The following is a 20730-nucleotide window of genomic DNA, read 5'->3' as shown; positions in this document are numbered from 1 at the left end:
ACGATCACTTTAGCAACATATATTTAATCAAAGAAACAAAGTGAAATCTAGACGTCACATTTCTTGAATGTACATAAAACATTTCTCAGTGTTTCAGGGTCGAGAGAAACAAGTTTGTGATATTTGAAAATGAACTGAATTGACTGAATGACACTGATACTTCAGTAAAAACAGAAAAAGCAGTTGTTTCCATATATATACAGAGTCCCTGCTGTATCAAACAGAAAACAGTCTATCATGAATTATGTTCACAACAAAAATCAATAGGACCAGTTATATTCAAGTTTTAATCAATAGATTCAGGGAATAGAAAACTTCCTTATAATTTAAATGTATTCCTGACAAGTTAAACTAGAGCTGGATGTTTGTTTAAGATTAAAAAAGTATGTCAGGAAAATTAATCAACTCCACACGCATACAGGATGTGACTCTAACTACACTGCGGCATTGAGCCAAGGCCTGTTGGTAAATCAGTTGGTTCGCTTACATAAGGAAAGGGAAATACCAACATTTTAGACATTCACCCCTTTGTTCCTGAGACATCTGCGTAAACTCTCTTCTCGTTAGTGAGGTCACACATCAAGTGACTGAAATCTAAAAAATTAAATAGAACAAGGAACATACTTGTAAAAAGAGACACATCAGATAAAATTCATTCCCTCTAAAAAGGCACATTTCAATATCACCTTTGTCTAAAATAAAAGATGCATGTTGCAATGCAGCACCAAAACCGTAGGGGGCACCCTTCCATTTGAACTCACAAAATGAATTAGATTAAAAAACTAAAACAACTTTACATTTATAAAATCTCTGAGAAGCAACTTTGCTCTGAAACACAACAGCACATTGGTAAAAAACAGCTTCCTCAGTCTGACAATAAGACTTTTAGTTTTTTTAAAAGCTACGGCGCTGTTGACAGAAAGATATTGAAGAGCACGGCAAAGATGACGAAGACGGCGTAGCCGACGATGCACAGCCAGAAGCGTGGGTCCTTGAGCAGCTTCTTGTTGTAAGCGCTGAAGAAGACGTAGCCGATGGTCATACCCGCCACGATTCCACCAAAATGAGCCACAAAGGACACCTGAGGGGAGAGAACAGTCAGCTCTTTAGATTTAAAGCTTCTATCACAGACCCCCAACTACTGTCATCCGACCTCCCTGGAAACTCGCAGGACCGGTTCAACTGCCAAAGCAAATTAGTAGCAGTGGTGAAGTGGAAGGAGATAAGATAACAGGGGAGGGAATAGAGAGGAGTCGGTTGTAATCGGTGGGAAAGACAATAAAGCTTTGTCAAAATGGAGGAAGAAAGTTTGTTACTGTAGTGGGGGCCAACATTTAAGGATTCAAAAAGTAGTGGGTGGATGTACAGCATCTATCAGTCGTGCTCGTACTGAGGTGTATGTTATGTATCTGCATGATGAATCAAGTCCCAGCAAGAACTGCTGATCTGGTCTGTAGCCACAAGCAAATAAAGTCAACAGCCTACACACTGTCAGGGTGGGGGAGGTTCACTGGATTCACTCGTCTATTGTGTGTCTGAAAGGTGTCTTTTGGTTTTAATGTGTGATTAATGATGTGTATTTTATATTAGTAGTTATTTGCTTTCTGTTTTTTAACCGATTTATCATTGAGCATTTTTTAAAGTCCTGTATAAATGATACCTTCATTCCAGCCTCATCGCCTGCAAATCTTCTGTAGAAGGCGAATCCGAAATCTGTGCCGACTGGGGAAAAAAGAAAATGGAGTCAAATCATTTCCATTTTGAGGAGAATCGATTGTATAACAAGTCACACAGGAGAACCCACCGATGATCACTATGATGAGGATCCGAACCACCCCCATGAGAGGAATCATCTCTCGGAAATTCTGTGAATTGAAACAGTCACCGGCGGTAAACAGCACTGCTAACATTTGACATTATGAAAAACTAAAACAGAAATACAGCCTGAAGACACAGCGAAGGTTTGTTTCATTACACAAATTATTAAGGGACTGAACGTGTGCTCCTTAACACATGAATTATATTGAACCATTAGTTTGACTTTTATTCTGAAAATGGGAGTGAATTGGTATTGTACACATTTAGTACCATGTGATAGCTAAATAATGATTATTATAAAATGTTTTTGTTCTACTGAAGTAATAACACAATCAAAGTTATTATTCTACATTTATTATGGTAAGATGCAGTTTGGACCTGCTCACACATAAACAAGTCAACGGGCTGATGTTTACACCAACTCTTCCCATGAACGTGTGTAAACTCACCACCACTGCATTCATGAAGTAACCTCCTATTAGAGCGTAGACTCCCCCTGAGGCCCCCACCAGCGCACTGAGAGGATCAAAGATGGAGCTGGCCAAAGAGCCTGAGGAGAAACAGATCATGATTAGCCTTTAACTTTTTACCTTCTCTGACGGTCGGGACGCGCTTCAACACAAACAGGAAAAATAACTTCGAGACGAGTTAACGTCAAACATCTGGGTTCACAGCATTCACCGACACAAAGGACGTCCCGCTTAATATGTCTCACCAGCCAGGACTCCAGCAAGGTAAACCATCCCCACTTCAAACCCCTTGTGGACCAGTTCCAGTGGGATTCCCAGCAGCAGCTGCATCAGCAGGTTCCCCAGAATGTGCTCCACACTGGACAGGCAGAGATGAGACAAGTCACACCAACGCACATGAACACAAACAGCTGTGGAATAGTAAATAACGACTGATTATTAAATCCAACGGGTCATTTTCAGAGACCAACCCATATGGAAAGTTCCAATACCGATATATGGACTGGTAAAAAAGATATCAATGATTCCTGAGATGTCATTATTGAACTTTTAAGACAAAGACATTTAATTGAGGCTTTCTTTGTTGTGAAGAGCTATAAATTAAAATAAAAACACAAATACAACCAAATATAGAATTTAAAATAAGATGTAAACATAAATCTCTATTGTTTATTCTGATGTTTCTGTGAAAGTCTCATACTGACTGAGTTTTAATCGGCCAACTGATAAATCTGTGTGGCTCTAGAACTTAAAAATAAAGTAGGTTTTTAAAGGTTATTTTGCTGTTTTTCTGTAGCTTTACTACTGTAAACAAATCCCAAGGAAACACCACATGTTCTGATGCATTAACACTGTTTAACCAACTGCCCCCCCCCCCCCCCACTGGATGCTCCAGCCTTAGCAGTGCTACTTCTGATGAGTTCTGGTTTGTGTCGGACTAAGTCTTCACACCAGTACAAATAAAACACAGTTTGAAAGCTGAAGGTTTTCTGACTCTTTCTGTGCAGAGTGTTAGGATCATGTCACTGACAAAGCTGCTGAATTGGACTTTTTACTGAGCCTTATATTCTTGGCCTTTTCCAGTTAACAGTAACACAAACAAAGAACACCACCAGACTTAAATATCCTGTTTGGTGTATTTGAGTGAGTGTTGGCGAGGGACTGTGACCACTGTTCCTCTTTGCTCAAGATTTCCTGTGTGCTTCTGTGTAGTCAGGACTTTTGGTTTTCCTCTTCTATTCCTGGGTCGGATCTATTCCTGGGGGTATTCTGGGTTTTTCCGAGACATTTTTCTGTGTCAGCGATTCAGTTTATAACTCTAAAACTTTAAGAATGTGTTTAGAAAAACTTATTTTAAAGTCAGTAGTGCTCACTATCCTATGACTCAGATGCCTTACGTTGCCACAGTTAAAAACACGAGATTAAGTGATGCAGTAAGAGAGGATGTGTCAAAATAACAACCACATGTACCAAACACAGGAAAAGCCCGGAGGTTCAGTTCAGTATTTACAGTCTGAGAAATAACCACAGAAAGGATTCAACACCTCTGACTGGCATCAAACAGAAAAACCCTAAAAAGATTATGAGCTCCACCAGACTGATGTTTACTGCAGGGTGGTGACGCCGCACGACGGGCGGCCCTGAGCTTCTAACCACTTTTTTACACTGGGTCAACTTTCATCATCATGACGGAGTCTGAACGCCCAGCTCAGCCTCACCCTGCGTGGACAAACATGTAGGAGACGAATCGCCACGCTTCCTGTCTGTTCTCAGGCTTGTAGGTCAGGGGGCTGGTCCAGATGCCTTCATCCAGGGTCACCCACTGCTTCTGAGGTTTCCACGCGGCGTAGTAGATAAACACGGCCAACTGGCAGACAAGAGAGGGGACACAGAAACAAGGCTCGAATCACGGAATCAAAAAAGACACGTTAGAAGCTGGTTGAAAAGATGTAGAGAAGAGACCGAATCCCAAACAGCTGAGAAAATAAAGAGAGGAGGGAATTGGTCATATACAGATGTTTGCTTTTGGACGAGTGTCCCACTGAGGTGACCCCAGTGAATCCCCAGTGAATCCCCAGCGTGATCCCAATGCTTTTGTTTGTGTAAATATGAACGAAGGGAACGCTGAGAACACAGAAGCTCAGTCAATCATCCTCCGGGTAAATAAAGAGCTGAATCCCAGTGAACAGCCAAGTAGTCACAGACATTCAGTGACACTGGACATCTGTGAGCTGCAGAGAGCGAGCTGTTCATTCACATGATGAATAGTTACTGTGCAAAGCTCCTGAATCCGACATTAACATGGGACCCAATTGAAAATCTGACGTTTTGCACGTTTGTAGAGATTTTATATCTTTTATTCATTCATCCACTAAAGGGAATAATATAAAGAGGAAAGAAGGGTAACAACCATCAAAAACATAAATAATGATATACTCAAAAGTGACCCAGGTTGTGTATCAAAGGGTTAAATAGTAAAATTGAAGGGGACAAAACACTCTGACGAAAAGAAACTTAATTTATTTAGAGGTAAAAGTTCTCTGCAGGACACTGATAATACTCCATTTTGGCAAAGGTGGAGTTACACTTATATTCTAAATATATTCATGAATATATCGGCTTATTTTAACATTATAATGTGTTAGGAACCATTTCCTGTATGATGATGTCAAAAAGTACAAAAGTGTTGATATCAGTGGTCAATACGCAGCTCGTCAACAACAACCAACACAAAGAAGAAAGTCTAAAGAAAAAATAAATCACATTATGTCAAGTTCAGTAAAGTGAGATGTCTCCCGTGCTGAGGCCTCTAGAATAAAACCAAACTTCCCTCAGTTTGTTTAACACACAGTGAATCTTGACCACATTCCTGGTGGGATCAGCTTTAAGTCATAACAAATGGAACGCAGGGGGTCACCCACCGCTCCTCTAACCCACAGTTACAGCAGCCACCATTTTCCTATTTCAACAAATCCCCCCCGCTGATCCTCCACATTCCACCAGATGTGTTTAATCACCTGAATAAGAAACGCTGCTTTTCTGTTTACACGCTGAGGGAGAGCGTCTCTGAATCCCACCTCCGAGGGTCAACTGGACCCACTTCAACCTGAAGACTCGCGCCGACTGTCTGCACTTTACTACACACGATGAATCAGGCCGGTCAGAGGAGGAGACGCAGCTGCCAGACGACACAGACAGAAACGACACAGTCCCTTTAAATTCAATCAGGCCTCATGGCTGAGCCAATAAAACAAGACCGATCATGAAATTCTCCAGGCAAATTAGAGAAAGCGCCAAAAACAAGGCCCCGTGTGACGGTTCTGGCTCCACAACAAATCGTTCATAAGTATGGAAGATACATAGAAACTAATGATTCCCTACTGAATCCACATTATCCCAGCTACACATTGGTGCTTGTGACAAGTTTCAATTTGTTACCGTACTGCGGCAGAAAAAAATTCTACCTCCGAAGAAATTTACATCCGCTAGATCTGCATTTTTATTTGGTTGTGAAGCAAATTGCTAGATATTTTCATCAAGATACGTGAATTATTCCCTAAGAACTTGGTGAAAATGTCGAAAAACTTCCCATGTCCCACTCCTCCACTATCATGTGAGAATAGAGCTGGAAAATGTCTGGAAAATTCACAGTAAGCGATGAGTTGATGTTGTTTCTAAGTGTCAGACACACAGAAGAGGCCAATGAAGATGGCAGCTTGGAAAGACAACGAGATTCAAGACAACGAGATTCAAGACTCAAGAGGAATTTATATAGCCCCCCTCGCCCGAATGTTCCTGAAAGTTTCCTCTTGCCTTCTGGAAACATTTCTGAAAACATGGAAATCTGTTCAGTAGTTTTTGCGTAATCCTGCTGACAAACAAAGAAACCAACCAACAAACAGACAAGGGTGAAAATGTGACCTTCTTGACGGAGGTTCTTTCAACTGCATATTTTTCAACAAACTGTAGCTATCAAGAGTCAGAGGAGACCAATCTCTCCCTGAAACATTAGGATCTACAGATATTCGACCCATGCTTCCACAGCGTCACCTCAACATCTGCACTTCTACATGCAATCAAAGCAAATCTATACAGCAATCAACATTGCGGCAGCATGTAAGCTGAATGTAGGCTGCATGTTGTGTAATGAGAGCACAGGATCCATACCCCCTGCCCCAGCACTCACAACAACATGTGTGTCACAGCTACCTCTCCGATACTGATGAGGATGATGAAGATGGGAGGCGGGCAGCAGCTGGTACGTTCCAGGTACTTGCTGCGCAGGTCCTCCGGAAGCATCCACTTGGAGACGGTCCGCTGGAACTTCTCGCAGCACCCGAGCTTCCTGAGGCCGTCGGGCTGGTCCCCCTCGATCCTCAGGGGCTTCCCATCTCGGTCCAGGGGAAACGGCTCCAGCTCCTCGACGTCAATGTCGCCCATCGCTGCAGCAGTCCTTCAAGAGCACAGCGTGTAATATGAGACCTGGAGGTGATGCCCGTTTGTCTCCACCAGCAGGGGCAGGACTACAAGGTTTTGAAGGAAGACGCCACACAGAGAACATGTTTTTGAAATGTGTATGAGTGTTAAATAATGAACTGTACATTATAAACAGCTACATTATTTATTCAGTGTAATAAATTATTACCAAATACACAACTTTATCATTCTAATGTCAATAAATAGCTGCTATTTATAACCTACAGCCAAATATGGGCCCCTGGACACATGTAGACTTTTACCCCTGTTACATAGAACCATGACACAGACTGAAAGAGAAACAACATGTTGTGGTCTCTCTGTGTTCATATATCGGCACTTTTTTAGTCCTTTCACATCCCATTTTAGTCCGTTTTTCGCCGGTTTGTAAGATCATATTGTACATTTTACTTCACTACATTTAATTTACTAGTTGGCCTACTAATCATTTATAAATAAAAAATTACATACCAAACTTAGAAAGGTTTATATCATATTAGTATATTAGTACACACAAGACTTTTTCCCACTTTCACAGAGTCAGAAACTAATAAATACCATAAGATTTGATGAATTCATTCAATGCTGTATGAAGTTATCTCAAACAGCAACATTATGATATCTTGGCTAAATTGTCCAATCAAACAAACGGGGGTGAAAACATAACCTCCGAACGAGCATTGGCTGAACGAGAGCTTCTCTGTTTTTCAGCTTGTTCATTGTGAAAACCACAAAAACAGCAGCTACAGTCAGATGAGAGTAATCGCTTCCTGAAACATTAGGATTCACAGATATACTGCAAACATTAAAGCAACGTGTCTGCGGGATCAAATAACATAATCATGATGCTATAGGCAATATAGTCTAATGCACAACTTTGTATAACTTCATTCATCTTTAAATCTATATTTATATTTGGCTTCAGTACTCTGCCTCTGTTACTTGTGTCTTTCAATCACCTTATACTTCAAATATCTGTACCGTCAGTATCTCCATTAGCACATTACTTCTTTACAGTGACAGGTATGTAGTAGTTCTGGTGGCGAGACTTTCATCTCACTGCAGTGAACTTAGTCTGGACTCATTTTGACCTTTTATTAGTCTTATGCTCTTGTTTTTGACTGTTTTCTTTGATACTGGAGGTCTAAATGTCCCTCAGGATCAATAAAGTATCTAATCTATCTGTTAATATATTAATAACAACAACAATCTGAATCTGCAAAGGCACCAAAGCGTAATATTTTCCATCAAAATTAGAGAAAGTAGTAAGTGTCATATCAACACAGTACTTACGGTATCTCTACTTAGTTACTTACAGCACTGACTTCACATTAGAGTTACAGCAGCAGCCTGATAATTAGCGTTTCCTGTTTACGGGGCGTTGCTCATTCAGCTGCTTCCAAGTGTCTCAGACTTCAAACAACACCTCAATGAATTCATCACAGTAAAAGGTAAATGCAACTTAAACATTTTTCATTGACTCACCTGAAGCTTCGACAGCAGGAAGAGAGCAGAAGACTCCGCTTGATCCCAAACGCATACAAACAAACAAACAAACAAACAAACAAACAAGCTGATTCCTCTAAACTAACTCAGACTGCTCAGTGTGCACGTGCTCATACAGACTCTGTTCAGAATTTATGTTTTCATTCCTCCACGTTTCTGTTCCCAGACAACCCGCTGGGTCTTCTCCCTCCGTCCCTGAGAGATCGACAGAAAGACGAGGAGGAGGAAAGAGGCGCTTGTAGATAATTATAGTTCCTCCATTGGTTTTTTCCTGCTGCACGTTTCCTTCCTCAGACCAAACAAACCTCAGCTGCTCGTCTCTTCCTCTGAGCTGCTGCAGGATCTGGATCTGTAAAGAAGATCAGCGTGCGGACTGAGCTGCAGCGACGCCAACAACACTATCACGTCTTCTACCTGTTCGCTCCCATCGTGCCACACCTGAGCACCCGTGACGTTGCAGATCCTCATTGGGCAAGAGCAGCACATTCGCCCCACTGTGGCCACACCCACTTTCACACCCAAATAAAACACACATCTCTTATCTTTATTTATTTGTTTAATATTCAAACAGATTCAGCTCAGTAAAGTGCACATGGGGCTGAATCCACACTTTAGAATATTTATGCTGCATTGCCTAACATGTACCACCTGAGGGCGCTGGAGCCCACAATAAAGAATAATGGACAAGCGTTATCTGTTGACACAGCAGGTTGATGTATACAACTCTTTATATCAACTGAATATATTATTGATGGTTATATAAAACAGTAGATTTTCTATATTATAAATGTGAATTTAATTGCCAGTTACCTCAGTTGCTTAGAGCATGGGCCACTGTCACGGGTTCGATCACCGTACCTTGACAAGTATCTGCTTCACAAACATCTCCAACCATGTACACATGCAAAACCACACTGTGAAATTTGAATGCTGCTAATGATAATTAACATAATGACGAGTCAAGGTTATAATCCTCCATTTTGGGGCTTTCTGAGTCCCACAGCTGCTCATTTTACAGGGATTCAGTGGATTTTCTATTTATACTGTATATGACAATCTTGACAAATTGGCAACAAATATAGTCACATTCTTTACTCAAGTAGAAGTACACATGCAAAAATTACTTAAGTGAAAGTATATGTATTGATTCAACCTTCTCACTCAAGGAATGAAAGTACAGGCTCTAAAATGTACTCAAAGTTTAACAATAAAGCAAACCGAGACTTGTGTCACATTAATGTAGTTGAATCACCATTTAAATTGAGCCCAGCTCCCCGAGACCCTCACTGGATAAGAGGTATAGATAATGGATTGATAGAAGTGATCAGAAAACTGGAAATATGAACACCAGTACCATTTCACCTGAGCCACCTCCTCTGCTGATAAAGACCATGTGATGAAGTCGTGGTGAGACATCAACATCCCAGACACCAGAGTTTAATCACAGAACTTTTATTTATTTCAAAAGGGAGAAAAATCCACATTCGAGTAAAGAGTTGTGAGGAGGGAAGGGGGGGAGGTTGGGTGGGGGTGAGAAATGTGGGACGACGTGGGAAGCTGGAGACATTAAATACAGCTGCTGGAAGGTTATACAGAATGATCATACGAGCCAATAAGCTTCTTTTCTACAGCGCTGGCAGGAGATTTGACACAGATCTGCTTTCATCAGGATTTCAAGAAAAAGAGCATATAAACAAGAAAAAGGGCAAAAAAAAGAGGGGCGGGCTTCATACACAGTTCACCTCTCAGATTCTAACTTTTGGCCAGCAGCAATAGTTTTGAAGTTAAGAAATCAACTTTTGGATTAAAAAATTGGATAAACCATGGCACCCGACCGGTTTGAGATGGAGGAGGGGGAAAAAAATAGGGGGATAAAATGAAAATCGAGTGGAGGGAGGGGGCAGTGGAAGAGCAGCCATCTTGTGAGAGGAAGCTGGGATCTAAATCCACGCGAGTTCAGGAGACGTCTGAAACAAATGAAATCATAGATACTTAAGATGTTTGATCAGATCGTTCTCTTTTCATTCTCAACAAACAGAAATGTGGTCGCTGAGAGAATGCTTATGGCTCCAGATACTTACAACTAGCAGGCCGGGCTCCGTATCTTCGCATGATCTGGTCTTGTGTGAATTTCACAAAAGATTCATATTGTTCTGGGGAGAGAAGAAGATGGAGGTGAGGCTGTGAGCTGCGGATTCAAACACAAGATGGAGCAGAGGAAAGTGCATCCACAGTAAGATGACTGATTTTCAAAGCAGGTCTGTGTAACAACGACTCGCAGGTTTGTTTTTCTACTGATCCGTTTACACCGAAAACACCTGAACAGCAGGAAATCTGTTCAATCTTTTCTATCTTTTCTTTCATTCATCCTCTCGTCACTCTGAAACTAACAAAGCTGCACATCACAGCAAACATCTGGGAAGGCTCTGGATTCTCAGCTTGTTCAACTTCAGTCTCCTGCTTCCTGTGGTTACCTCTCCTGTGCTTTCTGACAACTAAGCAAGCAATATATAGAAGTTCTAATTTATGTGGAGCAATCATGGCTCATAAATTCTATTAACCAGCAGCTGTTGTCTGATAAAATAAACTTAAATGCAGTTAAATTACAAGCAATCGTTGACATCTATACACTGTACAGAGAGCATTGGAGAAAGGTTCTGTTATTGGGTAAGAATAATCAAACTAATGCAAACACAAAAGACCTACAACAGAGAAAAAATATATATAATTTAAATTATATAACTGTCTTAATTTTGAGGAAATAGTTGAAGTGATTGCAGTTTCGCTTCAGTTATATTATGTCACTTGTTCTCTCTTGCTGCCATAATTCATTCCTTGCTCATGTACAGCCTTTGCATTTAGAAACTCATAAACTTGGAGTAAACTGAGGATCCCGGCAGTGCAGATGTTATCAGACATGATGGGAAAAGATGAGTCTTGATATTATGTTATAGTTTTTATAAAAAAAATGTACCTGCAAGTTTTGTGTTAAGGATCTGTTCGTACTCCTCCCGTATCTTCTCCTCATGGTCTTTGAGCAGGCGCTCACACAGGTAGCTCACCTGCTTCAGTGTGAACGAGGGCTGGTCCTTCCTTGAGGCACCTATGAAAACACACAAACAATTTTTTTTATAAAAGAAATCAGATCAGCTATAAAAACGCTGAATAATGAGGTGACAGACTCGTCCTCTTCCAAAAATAGGTGCTCGGCCAGGTGCATATTTACAGCCTTGCTCTCTTGTCCCTCGCCCCTGCAGGGACCAACAGGGCCACGCAGCAGTAATGTTGTCCCTTTGTGACGGAGACACAGAGTCTCGTCAGTGACTCCATCACAGAAGAACTGGAGCCAGCTTCAGCGAGGTGATTCATTACCCAGTGGCCTTTATGAGCCGCTTAGACTAAAATGTTTGTAAATCACAGGCGGGGACGGCAGAGCGAGTTCTCCGAGACAGAAAGAGGCCGAGTTCTTAACAGTCCAGTCAGTGTGATCTACGAGTCTGTTCTGCAGAGTGAGCGGAAAGAAGCTCGGGAGCCTGAAGGCCTCAGGCTTGAATTACATCTCACACCTTGACCGCCATGTTGTGCTGAATACATCAAACTGATTCACTGTTACTGCAGGACAGTGTTTCCAAAGAAGAGCAGTAAAAAAAGTGAAGCAGCTTGTTTGTCAATATGCACGATCAGTTATGTTGTAGTGTTTCTATTAAGGCTAAGCATGTAACAAACTGTAAATCCACTGCAATCTGCACAGATCTATGTCAGTGTAGTAACTGATCTTAACTAAACATGGTTTTCACTATACAGACCTTCACACAAGTGTCGATTAATTAGTGCAATTTTTTTTTTTAAGAAAAGGAAATAAATCACTGTTTGCTCTTTGAAGATGAAAACTGTCATTTGTTTTTATGAATCTACTCTTATGACATTTTGATCCAAAGAAAATATTCTGTCACGTCTTCCATCTTTATAATATCACAATGAATACTATTTCACACCTTTGCAATGTGTCTGTGACAGATGTAATTCTTGGCTGTTTGATTTCTGCAGTAAAGACATTGAAAGACAGCAATAACTCGCTCATCACAAATTCATTTCCTCTGTGGCACATCACAGATTACATGGGGGCTTGTCTCTTGTCAAGCCAGCTCGACTCTGAAAGCATCACTATGAACAGACATGGAAACGCTTACGAGTCGAGCAGCTTTAAGGCGACAAACAACCCATAATGCAACACTATGTAAAAGACCACTGTCACACTGGGACTCCCTTCAAAAACACCAGTAGTAATGAGAATAGTTAATTAGTAATTGTCTCGTGCTAGAATAAGACAATTCAACTTTATATACAAATGTTTCAGAAACTAAATTATTGTTGTATATTAAGGTCAATACAGTATCATCTCTCTATAGGTAGAGAACTCTGCATAGTGTTTTAATTCATTCCGCTGAGGTGTCACACAAAAGTGATGGAGGCTTGTGCTCAAGTCTTATGGTGGTGAAACCCTGACTTCATCACTTGACCAAAACAAATCAGTTCCATCTCTAACAAAACCTCAATCGATGCATGTAACCACTATGTTTTGTCATTCTTCAGAAATCAGCAAAAGAAGGGAATTTGAAAACTGCATGACCAGCCCTGGTTCCATCATTAACTACCCTTATAGAACATGATTGTAATGGTGGTGCAGGTGATTACCAGTATACTTACACTGGCTCTAGAATGATTTATCGATCAGATTTTTTAACTCATTAAAGTGGGTATTGGCTCAAAACATCCACTGTCAGTAGGTCTTTAACTAGCTACAGTACATATTACATACAAGACCAATTACATGGTCCCTGGAGTTGTGCACAGTGGTAAATTGTTCTACCTGGTGGGGAGCTGGGAGCATTGAGGGATGAGCTGGGGCTGGGGGCGTCACTGGAGCTACAGGCCTCAGTCTGGTTGAAGGCCCCCTCCAGCTGTCGCCGCCTCTGGATCCGACTGTACTCCTGTCGGAGGTTCTGGAAGATCTGCTCTGTGGGGAGCAAAAGAAACGAGGTTCAAAACAAAAACAAAAAAAACTGAACAAAGTACACGTGCTCACTCACATATGTGTTTGACCAGTCAGAAATTCCCAGTAGGCTCCCACTTAAAGGCAATCATGATGTGACATGTACTAACTTGGAAGCAACAATTTTGTGAAACCCAAACTATTATAATGCACCCAGGATATTGCTTTACATTCAAACAGTGTTTCATTACAAGAATGAAACTACCAGTACTTCCAATAGTTAAGTATTTAAAGTGAGTCGTTTCAAAAATACACCCATCACAACCACATTAATACATACAATACGCATTCCAGGATAAATAGGAACTATTACTGGAGGATGTAGTCATCCAGTGTTGTTCAGATCAGCTATGGTTGAAAAATAAACTGCAGCCATGCTCACTTCCTCTGTTCTCTGTCACCTAAAATGGATTCCAAAACAAAAACATTCATGACAGGAAGTTGGTCTGAAAATAACATACCGACTACAGCTGTACTGTAGCAAACACACAACAGCTGACGTGAGACACACTTCATGATCTTGTGACTGCTTCACTTTCATTTCTCTTATCAAGGTTTTCCTGCTGTCGGCCTCCTGCCAAAGCTACAACTAGTGACAAGGGCTCAGATTTAAGCTTCGATATACGTGCCACTGCAGTGTCATGAAGTCAATTGGTGCTTTTAATTTGAAACAATGGATACAGGAATTTAAAGTCACATGTTAACACTCTGCCATGGCGAGCAAGTGCAGCTACAGCTCAAGGTGAGGGGGGGAAGAGAGGCGAAGAAAAGCAAGAAGTGAGAGAAAGGTAGATTCAAGCAACTAAACATCAAATTGGACATATTTTTTTATTACCTACACATTCACTTGGACCACTGATGTACTCAGCACCTACATGTTCGGACAGACAGTGGGAAACACTAGTGGGGGGTGATGTCCGTTTTTTAAAGAGTTGGACATGTAACGTCACCTTGTACTCTTGAATATTGCGATTGGTATTTTGCCCCCATCGTGGAAGAATTTGATTAATCCCCCAAAATTAATGGGCAAATTAATCAATAATGAAAAGGATTGTTAGCTACAGCTCTGCTATGTACAGTTACCTTCCTCATTAAGATGAACCCTATTCTGTCAAAACAGCTCGAACGTGGATCACAGCCTACACCACACATATCTGATTATAAAGAGGGAAAGCTCAAAATAATTCCTGGGAAAAAACAGGTGCAATACCCGCTGACCTCAACCAGAGCTGATAACCAAATGTTATAGAGGGACTAAATCTCACGGGGGGGGGGGAGAGTAGCTATACATGTTGCACCTCTATCTAGAAATTGCCCCGTTTATCTTGGGTGTGGAAAAAGCATGAAGCCATGTTGCTACTACAGCCGGCTCACCAGTTAATTTGTTTGGACAGTGAAGGAAGCAAAATTGTTTTGCATAAAACAATTTTATGCAATTTCTCTGCAAAAGAAATAACTTTGTACTCCTGGCTTAAAAATGAAATTCTTGCTAGCACCATTTAAAAAACATGTTATATGTAGTTATAAATGGTATATGTGGACTGAGATCCTTCCTCTTGTGGCCTCTGAAACCTGTTAACAGCAACAATACAAGGCCTTAACCCAACAGACTGTTTAGCTAACCATTAAGGTCTCAGGCCTTGTTCATACCTGGCATTAACATGTGATCCAATCACACGTGCACAGCTCTAAGTACATCACACTGAGCTTTTGAATCCACCTTAACCTCGGATCTCACATTCCCCCGGGGGAGATAATCATTGCACAGCTCTACTACTAATATGAAATAAGTTTTATACACATCTGAAACATTGAATAAAATCTCCCTGCTCATTGACAGTGTTGAGCTATAAAAGTCAACTTTTACTGTAGCCAAGTGTCCAATGTCTGGTCTGGTGCTGTGGGGCTTTTAGCTGCCAGTCGCTTCTTGTACAAAGTTTTATTCAAACAACACGGACAGCTGTCTAAACAAGCGATGAGACTCCCATGGGCTGTGACAGGCATCTGATAATGTTGCTGTTTTCACTAACGTTGCTCAGTCCTAAACACACAGTGTCTGGAAAGGTTCTCTGACTGATGGTCTCATTCGTGCCAAATTTATGGAATGCCTTAGAATTCTAGATGTGGTTGCATCACACAAGAACGGACAACAATCATAATAATAATATTGCCATCCCTACGATGTATTGTACAGTACTCTTTCATTATGTAAATATTTCCCAAATATATTTTCTGGTGTAAGGAAATGATTGAATTGTGTTTTTACCCTCAGTGTTAAAAAGAGGGCCCCTATAACTATTAAATTATGGGGGAGGGTTGTATTCCATTTCAAGCGAGGACATTTTTTTAATGTAAGTAAAACAGTTTCAGATTTCTGTTACTCTGTGCAAACAAAGGTTTAACCCATGAGAACCATCACGTATGAATGCGTCCAATTGGTTGAGTATTTATCTCCCGTATGACAAATAAATGACTGTTTACTAAAAGTGAATGTGGTACATTTAGATGTCTGATTTAAGGAAGTGGAAAACAGTCAGACATTGATTACCGACAAGAGGATTATCAGTACTCCAGGGTTCCTCTGACTGACAAGAGAAAACCATCTCCTACTGCCCGTCACTTCCAGTTTCTGCCAACTACTAGTAGCTCAAATGTGGGCGTTGCTTGGCAACAATGACCCTGCCACAATTGGGGCAAGTAATCAATCACAGAGACTTCCGGGAGCCAGGGCAACACAGCGGAGAAAGCCTTGGCTAAAAGGCTTAGGCACAGGCCAAACAGTGAATACGACGGGAGATTGGCCAGATAGATTGGACATGCTGCTGGAGAGAAAACAAAGCTGACTCATTTAATTTCACCCTAGGATTCTGCAGGATTATGTGGGGAGGTGGGTTTCGAATGTCCAAACTGCCAGGAAGTGGGATGTGATGCATTGTGGGACAGTTCAAGTTGCTGCTCTGCTGTGAACAGTTCAAGAGTGACTGCCATTAGCTTAAAAACAGCAGATATGGGGAAATACCAACCAAACAACTCAGAAGTGTTTGGCTATTTCGGGTTTCGTGGAATGTTAGAGACAAATTATAAAAAATACAACAGCATGTCCAGGGGAGTAGAGCATATAGTGGAGAAAACCTTCTGGAATTGAACAACCTGAGGAAGTTTTGTGAATCACTTGTGTTTTGTCTAGGACACGAGTGCCCGTGGCTCTGCGATCTCAGGGTCATTATCCATCTTGAGCAAATAAACTAGCCCATGTGTCTGTTCAGACCTGGTACTAACATGAGCGTTAGGTGATCAGCGACAATTCTGAGGTTGTCAGTTAAAACTAAACTACGACATGACAAGTTTGTGTAATGATTTTGTCCTCGTGTTTTTCAAGCTGCCCTTGACTCAGATTCCACTGCACTGAGCTCAGTTGTGATATTGCACATGAGCAGATACATTTTGGGAACTGTATATGCAGATTAGAAAATAACTTCAGGTTCTTTTGTTCCTAGGTGTTATAGGGTATCAGTAGCAAGAAAAGAAGAAAATTATGCAGAATAATCATCTCTGTGCAAGATTACAATATGTATAAATATCTTATGAAATGTAACATGCCAGAGCTATTACTTTGTATTTCCTGATTCTTATAAGTGGTGCATTACTTTTTCATTTTGTACTAAAACTATTTTTATTCCTTATCACAAAGAGCTTCCTGACCACAGAGCAGGCCATGTTTAGCTCTGTCCAGGCTGTAAACCAGATCGAACTCAGACAACGCAGCCTTTTAGGCAACATTTTGGCTGAGGAAAAAAAAGAAAATTGGCTCATCTGTCATCTGAGGGAATTTTACCACAGCACAAGCCCAGACTGGCAGCACAAGAATGAGGCAGAGGAGAACAGAGTCGGTGATCCTATCTGCACTATGAAATAATTACCTACAACTTACCTTGGCATTGTCATATCCCAGAGTCTCGCCTGCACACAGCCCTGCTTGCCACAAGCAAACCTGACTAGCTGGAAAGCATGTGTGGGTAGGGATGAGTGGGAGGGATGACAGCTGACCTTTCGCTAAATACAAAACTGCTTTCACTTGGCAAACCACAGCAGAAAGGCAGGCTCGCAGCACCAGTCCCACGAGGGGCCCTTTTTCTGGGTGAAGGTGAGCATAATACCTGATATCTGGACATCATGTCTGCCGCAGACAAATCGACATTACTTCACCCATGCCGCTGCTGTGCTGTAATTCAGCTCGGCTGTCAAGGTCTGCGAGAAATGGAACAATCTAGAGGCTCTTTGGATTCTATACAAAAGGTCTGTGCTAGATAGGCAATGTCAGTGCAGACAACCTGAAATAAACTGATGCCGAAGATTTATCTTGTGAGCTATTATACAGCATAGCTACACGATGAACAACCTCTCTGTAGACTGCACAAGTCAGATTATATAAATAGCAGAAGGCACACTGTGCAAATTGAGGCTGTGTGCACTCCGGTTGATTTCTCTTCATTAATTTGACTCGGTGTTAAATTTCACTTTCATTTTTCGGGTAACACAACTTATTCTACCTCCTCCACAGGCAAATCTTCCATGAAAGACAACAGCTGAAAGCTGAGCCATGGAGCACAGAATTAAAGGGGGACACTGCCCAACAGGCACACAGTAATGGCATATCATTTGCCGCACCCTGTTGATCATCTATGATGTTGAAAGACAAACTTAAATCCAAACACTTCCTCTCAAAGCAGTTCTATGCAAATAAAAGCAGGTTATGACGAAAGCATCTGTGCATTTCTGAAGAAGTGTCATTAGTCTGTGGCAAGATGGAGGACAGACTAGCCCTGAAAGCAACCCTGCTGGTTTATGATATGCTCTGCTACAGGCAATTAATTTCTACTGGGTCCAGCAAATGTCAATGTAGGACAAAAACAGGCCTTAGCAGAGCGGTCCACGTCTTTTAATCCTCTCACATTTGACAGCAATGAAGTGACTGAATAAATTCAAGGACGTCCAGCATTTGTATACGATATTTGAAATTCAGAAAGCATAAGGATTACTGCCGCCAAGCTGCCCAGATCTCAAATGAGTATACACGATAAGCTACAGCGTGGAAGTGGAGACATGGAGGTAATTATCTCGAGTCTACTCAGGCGCCATCCACACCGCCCAGCGCTCACAGTGGAGCAGCAAGTCAATGGCAGTATGAACAATGACTTCCAGGACTGAGGAGGAGAAGAAGAAGTGGTTATGGTGCATAATGGGAACCCACCCCGCCGAATGCGAGACAATTGACGCACTAAAGCAAAGGGGACATTAGCCAGTCAGCTCCTAATTAACAGCCCGCTGCTGCGAGGCCATTTGTCTTGTCAGGAAGCGCCAACAGGGTCTCTAGGCTGTCACCCAGGTGTTAAGGCACGAGCTGGATCTTTTGTCCGATCCAAACCAGTCCCTCAAATCCACGTTTAATAGAACATATCCACATGTGTAACAGCAGTGGTGGCTAAGACAATAGCTGCAGATGGTACAGAAATGCCTCAATAATGACAACAGCAGCCATGTAGCTGTATGCATCAGTGATAGCCAACACCATAGCTGCAGATATTAGCAGCCTTGTAGCTACATCCACCAACCCGATGCCAGGGCTAGTATTAGGCTAAGCTAGTTAGAACTAATATTTGAATATACGTTAATATCTTCGTAAACAAATCAGCATTAGCCTAAGTGAGCTAACTCGGTCAACAATGCCACCGACGCGACGAGATGCCATGATGCCACCGACGAAACCCGGACGAGGCTGCTGCTGTTCGTCCGTGCGACCAACTGATTTATCGTGATTAGTCCCAAATCATCCGTGTCGGTAACTTTGCGACGACGTTAGCTTAGCTCCCGGCTAACGCTTAGCCTCCAACCCCCATTCTGATTATCTCAACAAGCTAGCTAGCTCTCCATTCCACTCCACCCAAACCCCCCTCCCCCCATGACACCCACCCACAGGGGGGGGGAAAAGACGTCAAACGTGGGTCACATCCATACCTGGGGTGAGCCGGTGCTCGCCTCCCATGGCCGTGGGGGACATGGAGTGCGTGGGGCTGTCCACCGGCGGACGGAGGTTGCATCTCTGCGGGGACGGAGTGCCAGAAGTCCCCGGTAGTGGATTGCACCTTCTCCGCTTGGGAGACTGAGGACTGAGGAGGGCCTCAAACTCCATCGACCGCTTTAGCGTCGCTCCGCAGGCCATGTTTGCTGAGACGAGACGGGCTGAACACACAGAGCTGGAGGGGGGAAAAGACCCGCGGGAACCGGGGAGTAACGGCGGCGGTTGGTCGGTGTCGCGTCCCACGGAAGAGTTGAGTCTTTCTTCCTCTTCACAACAACGGATCTTCTTCTCTGGCTGGAGCCCGAGCACCGTTTAAAACGTCACAATGCCGGAGCCTACCATCGGAGGCACGAGGGGGGTGCGCACATATCTACAGCTAATTATTCATCTCGTTACCGGATTAATTCAATCCTTTTTATTAAACACGCTTTGTTTTTAATGTGTCACGGGATAAATGCGGGATCCAGTCGTGCTTTTGCGATAATTTCTGCTGTTTTCACGCTGCATTCTTCCCGTCGCCCAACCCCCATTGTGCTTTGTGGATCTCCTTCCGTTGAACTCGAATTGAAGGTTCACGAGACGTCTGGTGGTGGTGATCAGGTACATCAGGAGGATTCCACGTGAAAATCTGATGTTACACTTCAATCCAATATTAATAAGAAGCATGTTTTATTTATTATTTATACTCTCAGCCAGTCAACAGCTAATAGTCCCCAGTACACTCAGTACACAATGGACAACTCTGTCAGACATTTTTCTTATGTACAAATACTTTAAAACACTTTTCCATTATGTTACAAACTGTTATTTCTAATCAATGTTGTAATTGTAATGTTGTTTCCCCCCCCCTGTTAATATTTTATTTTGGTAGTTTTACAGAGGAGGTTGCACTATGAGACAAATTGTGATTTGTGAATATGTGCTATAGAAATAAAATTAGATTGATTGAATAAAGTTCCTCAGTAGCAAGATGTTTGTATAGAGCTAAAACCTACTTCTACTAGTAAATCAACAAACTCAATATTAATCATATTCGTCTCTATTAGTTCAATTAGGTGAAATCATTTACTGTCTTAAAGTAACAAAATGATATTTAAAATAGTTTAAATTCACTATGATATATTTGTTTTTGAGGTATTTGCGTGTTAAGATAAAACACTGTTAGGATCAATGTAAAAATTCGAGTAGATTTTACTTCAAAGGGTGAATTTATGCAACAGGTACGACAAGGAACTGAAAACTTGCCTCACAGTTAGTTACAGTTAGTTGTATATAATTAAATGTTTTAATATAATATAGTGAATACATTTATAATGTGTATTATAAAA

General features: G+C 41.7%; 3 protein-coding genes across 3 annotated transcripts in view; all 3 read right to left on the bottom strand.

Moving 5' to 3' along the window:
• Nucleotides 1-20730, bottom strand: part of LOC117777400 (hemicentin-1-like) — a 1765934-nt gene that overhangs the window by 666756 nt on the left and 1078448 nt on the right. The gene's annotated exons all lie outside the window — the stretch shown is intronic.
• Nucleotides 4-8703, bottom strand: rhbdl2 (rhomboid, veinlet-like 2 (Drosophila)). The gene is made up of 8 exons (XM_034612237.1): nt 8250-8703; nt 6498-6741; nt 4007-4155; nt 2534-2646; nt 2268-2368; nt 1805-1865; nt 1661-1722; nt 4-1081 (listed from the first exon to the last, which is right to left on the bottom strand). Exons 2-8 carry the CDS (start codon nt 6726-6728, stop codon nt 902-904), a joined length of 897 nt encoding a protein of 298 aa, XP_034468128.1. The 5' UTR covers nt 6729-6741; nt 8250-8703; the 3' UTR covers nt 4-901.
• Nucleotides 9707-19705, bottom strand: akirin1 (akirin 1). Its single transcript, XM_034612255.1, has 5 exons — nt 19339-19705; nt 13141-13287; nt 11245-11373; nt 10352-10423; nt 9707-10237 (listed from the first exon to the last, which is right to left on the bottom strand). The coding sequence occupies exons 1-5, from the start codon at nt 19541-19543 to the stop codon at nt 10227-10229; spliced, it is 564 nt and encodes a 187-aa protein (XP_034468146.1). The 5' UTR covers nt 19544-19705; the 3' UTR covers nt 9707-10226.

The sequence above is a fragment of the Hippoglossus hippoglossus genome, chromosome 16 (genome assembly GCF_009819705.1).
Source record: "Hippoglossus hippoglossus isolate fHipHip1 chromosome 16, fHipHip1.pri, whole genome shotgun sequence".
NCBI classification, from domain to species: domain Eukaryota; kingdom Metazoa; phylum Chordata; class Actinopteri; order Pleuronectiformes; family Pleuronectidae; genus Hippoglossus; species Hippoglossus hippoglossus.
The sequence above is the reverse complement of the archived record's forward strand: the minus strand, read 5'-3'. Positions and strand labels throughout refer to the sequence as shown.

Bases quoted from the DNA above. Each gene is read 5' to 3' on its own strand.
- rhbdl2 (XM_034612237.1), bottom strand. From the start codon at position 6,728: ATGGGCGACATTGACGTCGAGGAGCTGGAGCCGTTTCCCCTGGACCGA. The intron at 1,723-1,804 runs GTGGGTTCTCCT...TTTTTTCCCCAG, and splicing joins CCTCATCATAGTGATCATCG to TCGGCACAGATTTCGGATTC. The intron at 1,082-1,660 runs GTATCATTTATA...CTCTCCCCTCAG, and splicing joins GCGATGAGGCTGGAATGAAG to GTGTCCTTTGTGGCTCATTT.
- akirin1 (XM_034612255.1), bottom strand. From the start codon at position 19,543: ATGGCCTGCGGAGCGACGCTAAAGCGGTCGATGGAGTTTGAGGCCCTC. The intron at 13,288-19,338 runs GTATGGATGTGA...TGCTCCCCACAG, and splicing joins CGAGCACCGGCTCACCCCAG to AGCAGATCTTCCAGAACCTC. The intron at 11,374-13,140 runs GTAGAACAATTT...GTGTTTTCATAG, and splicing joins TGCTCCCAGCTCCCCACCAG to GTGCCTCAAGGAAGGACCAG.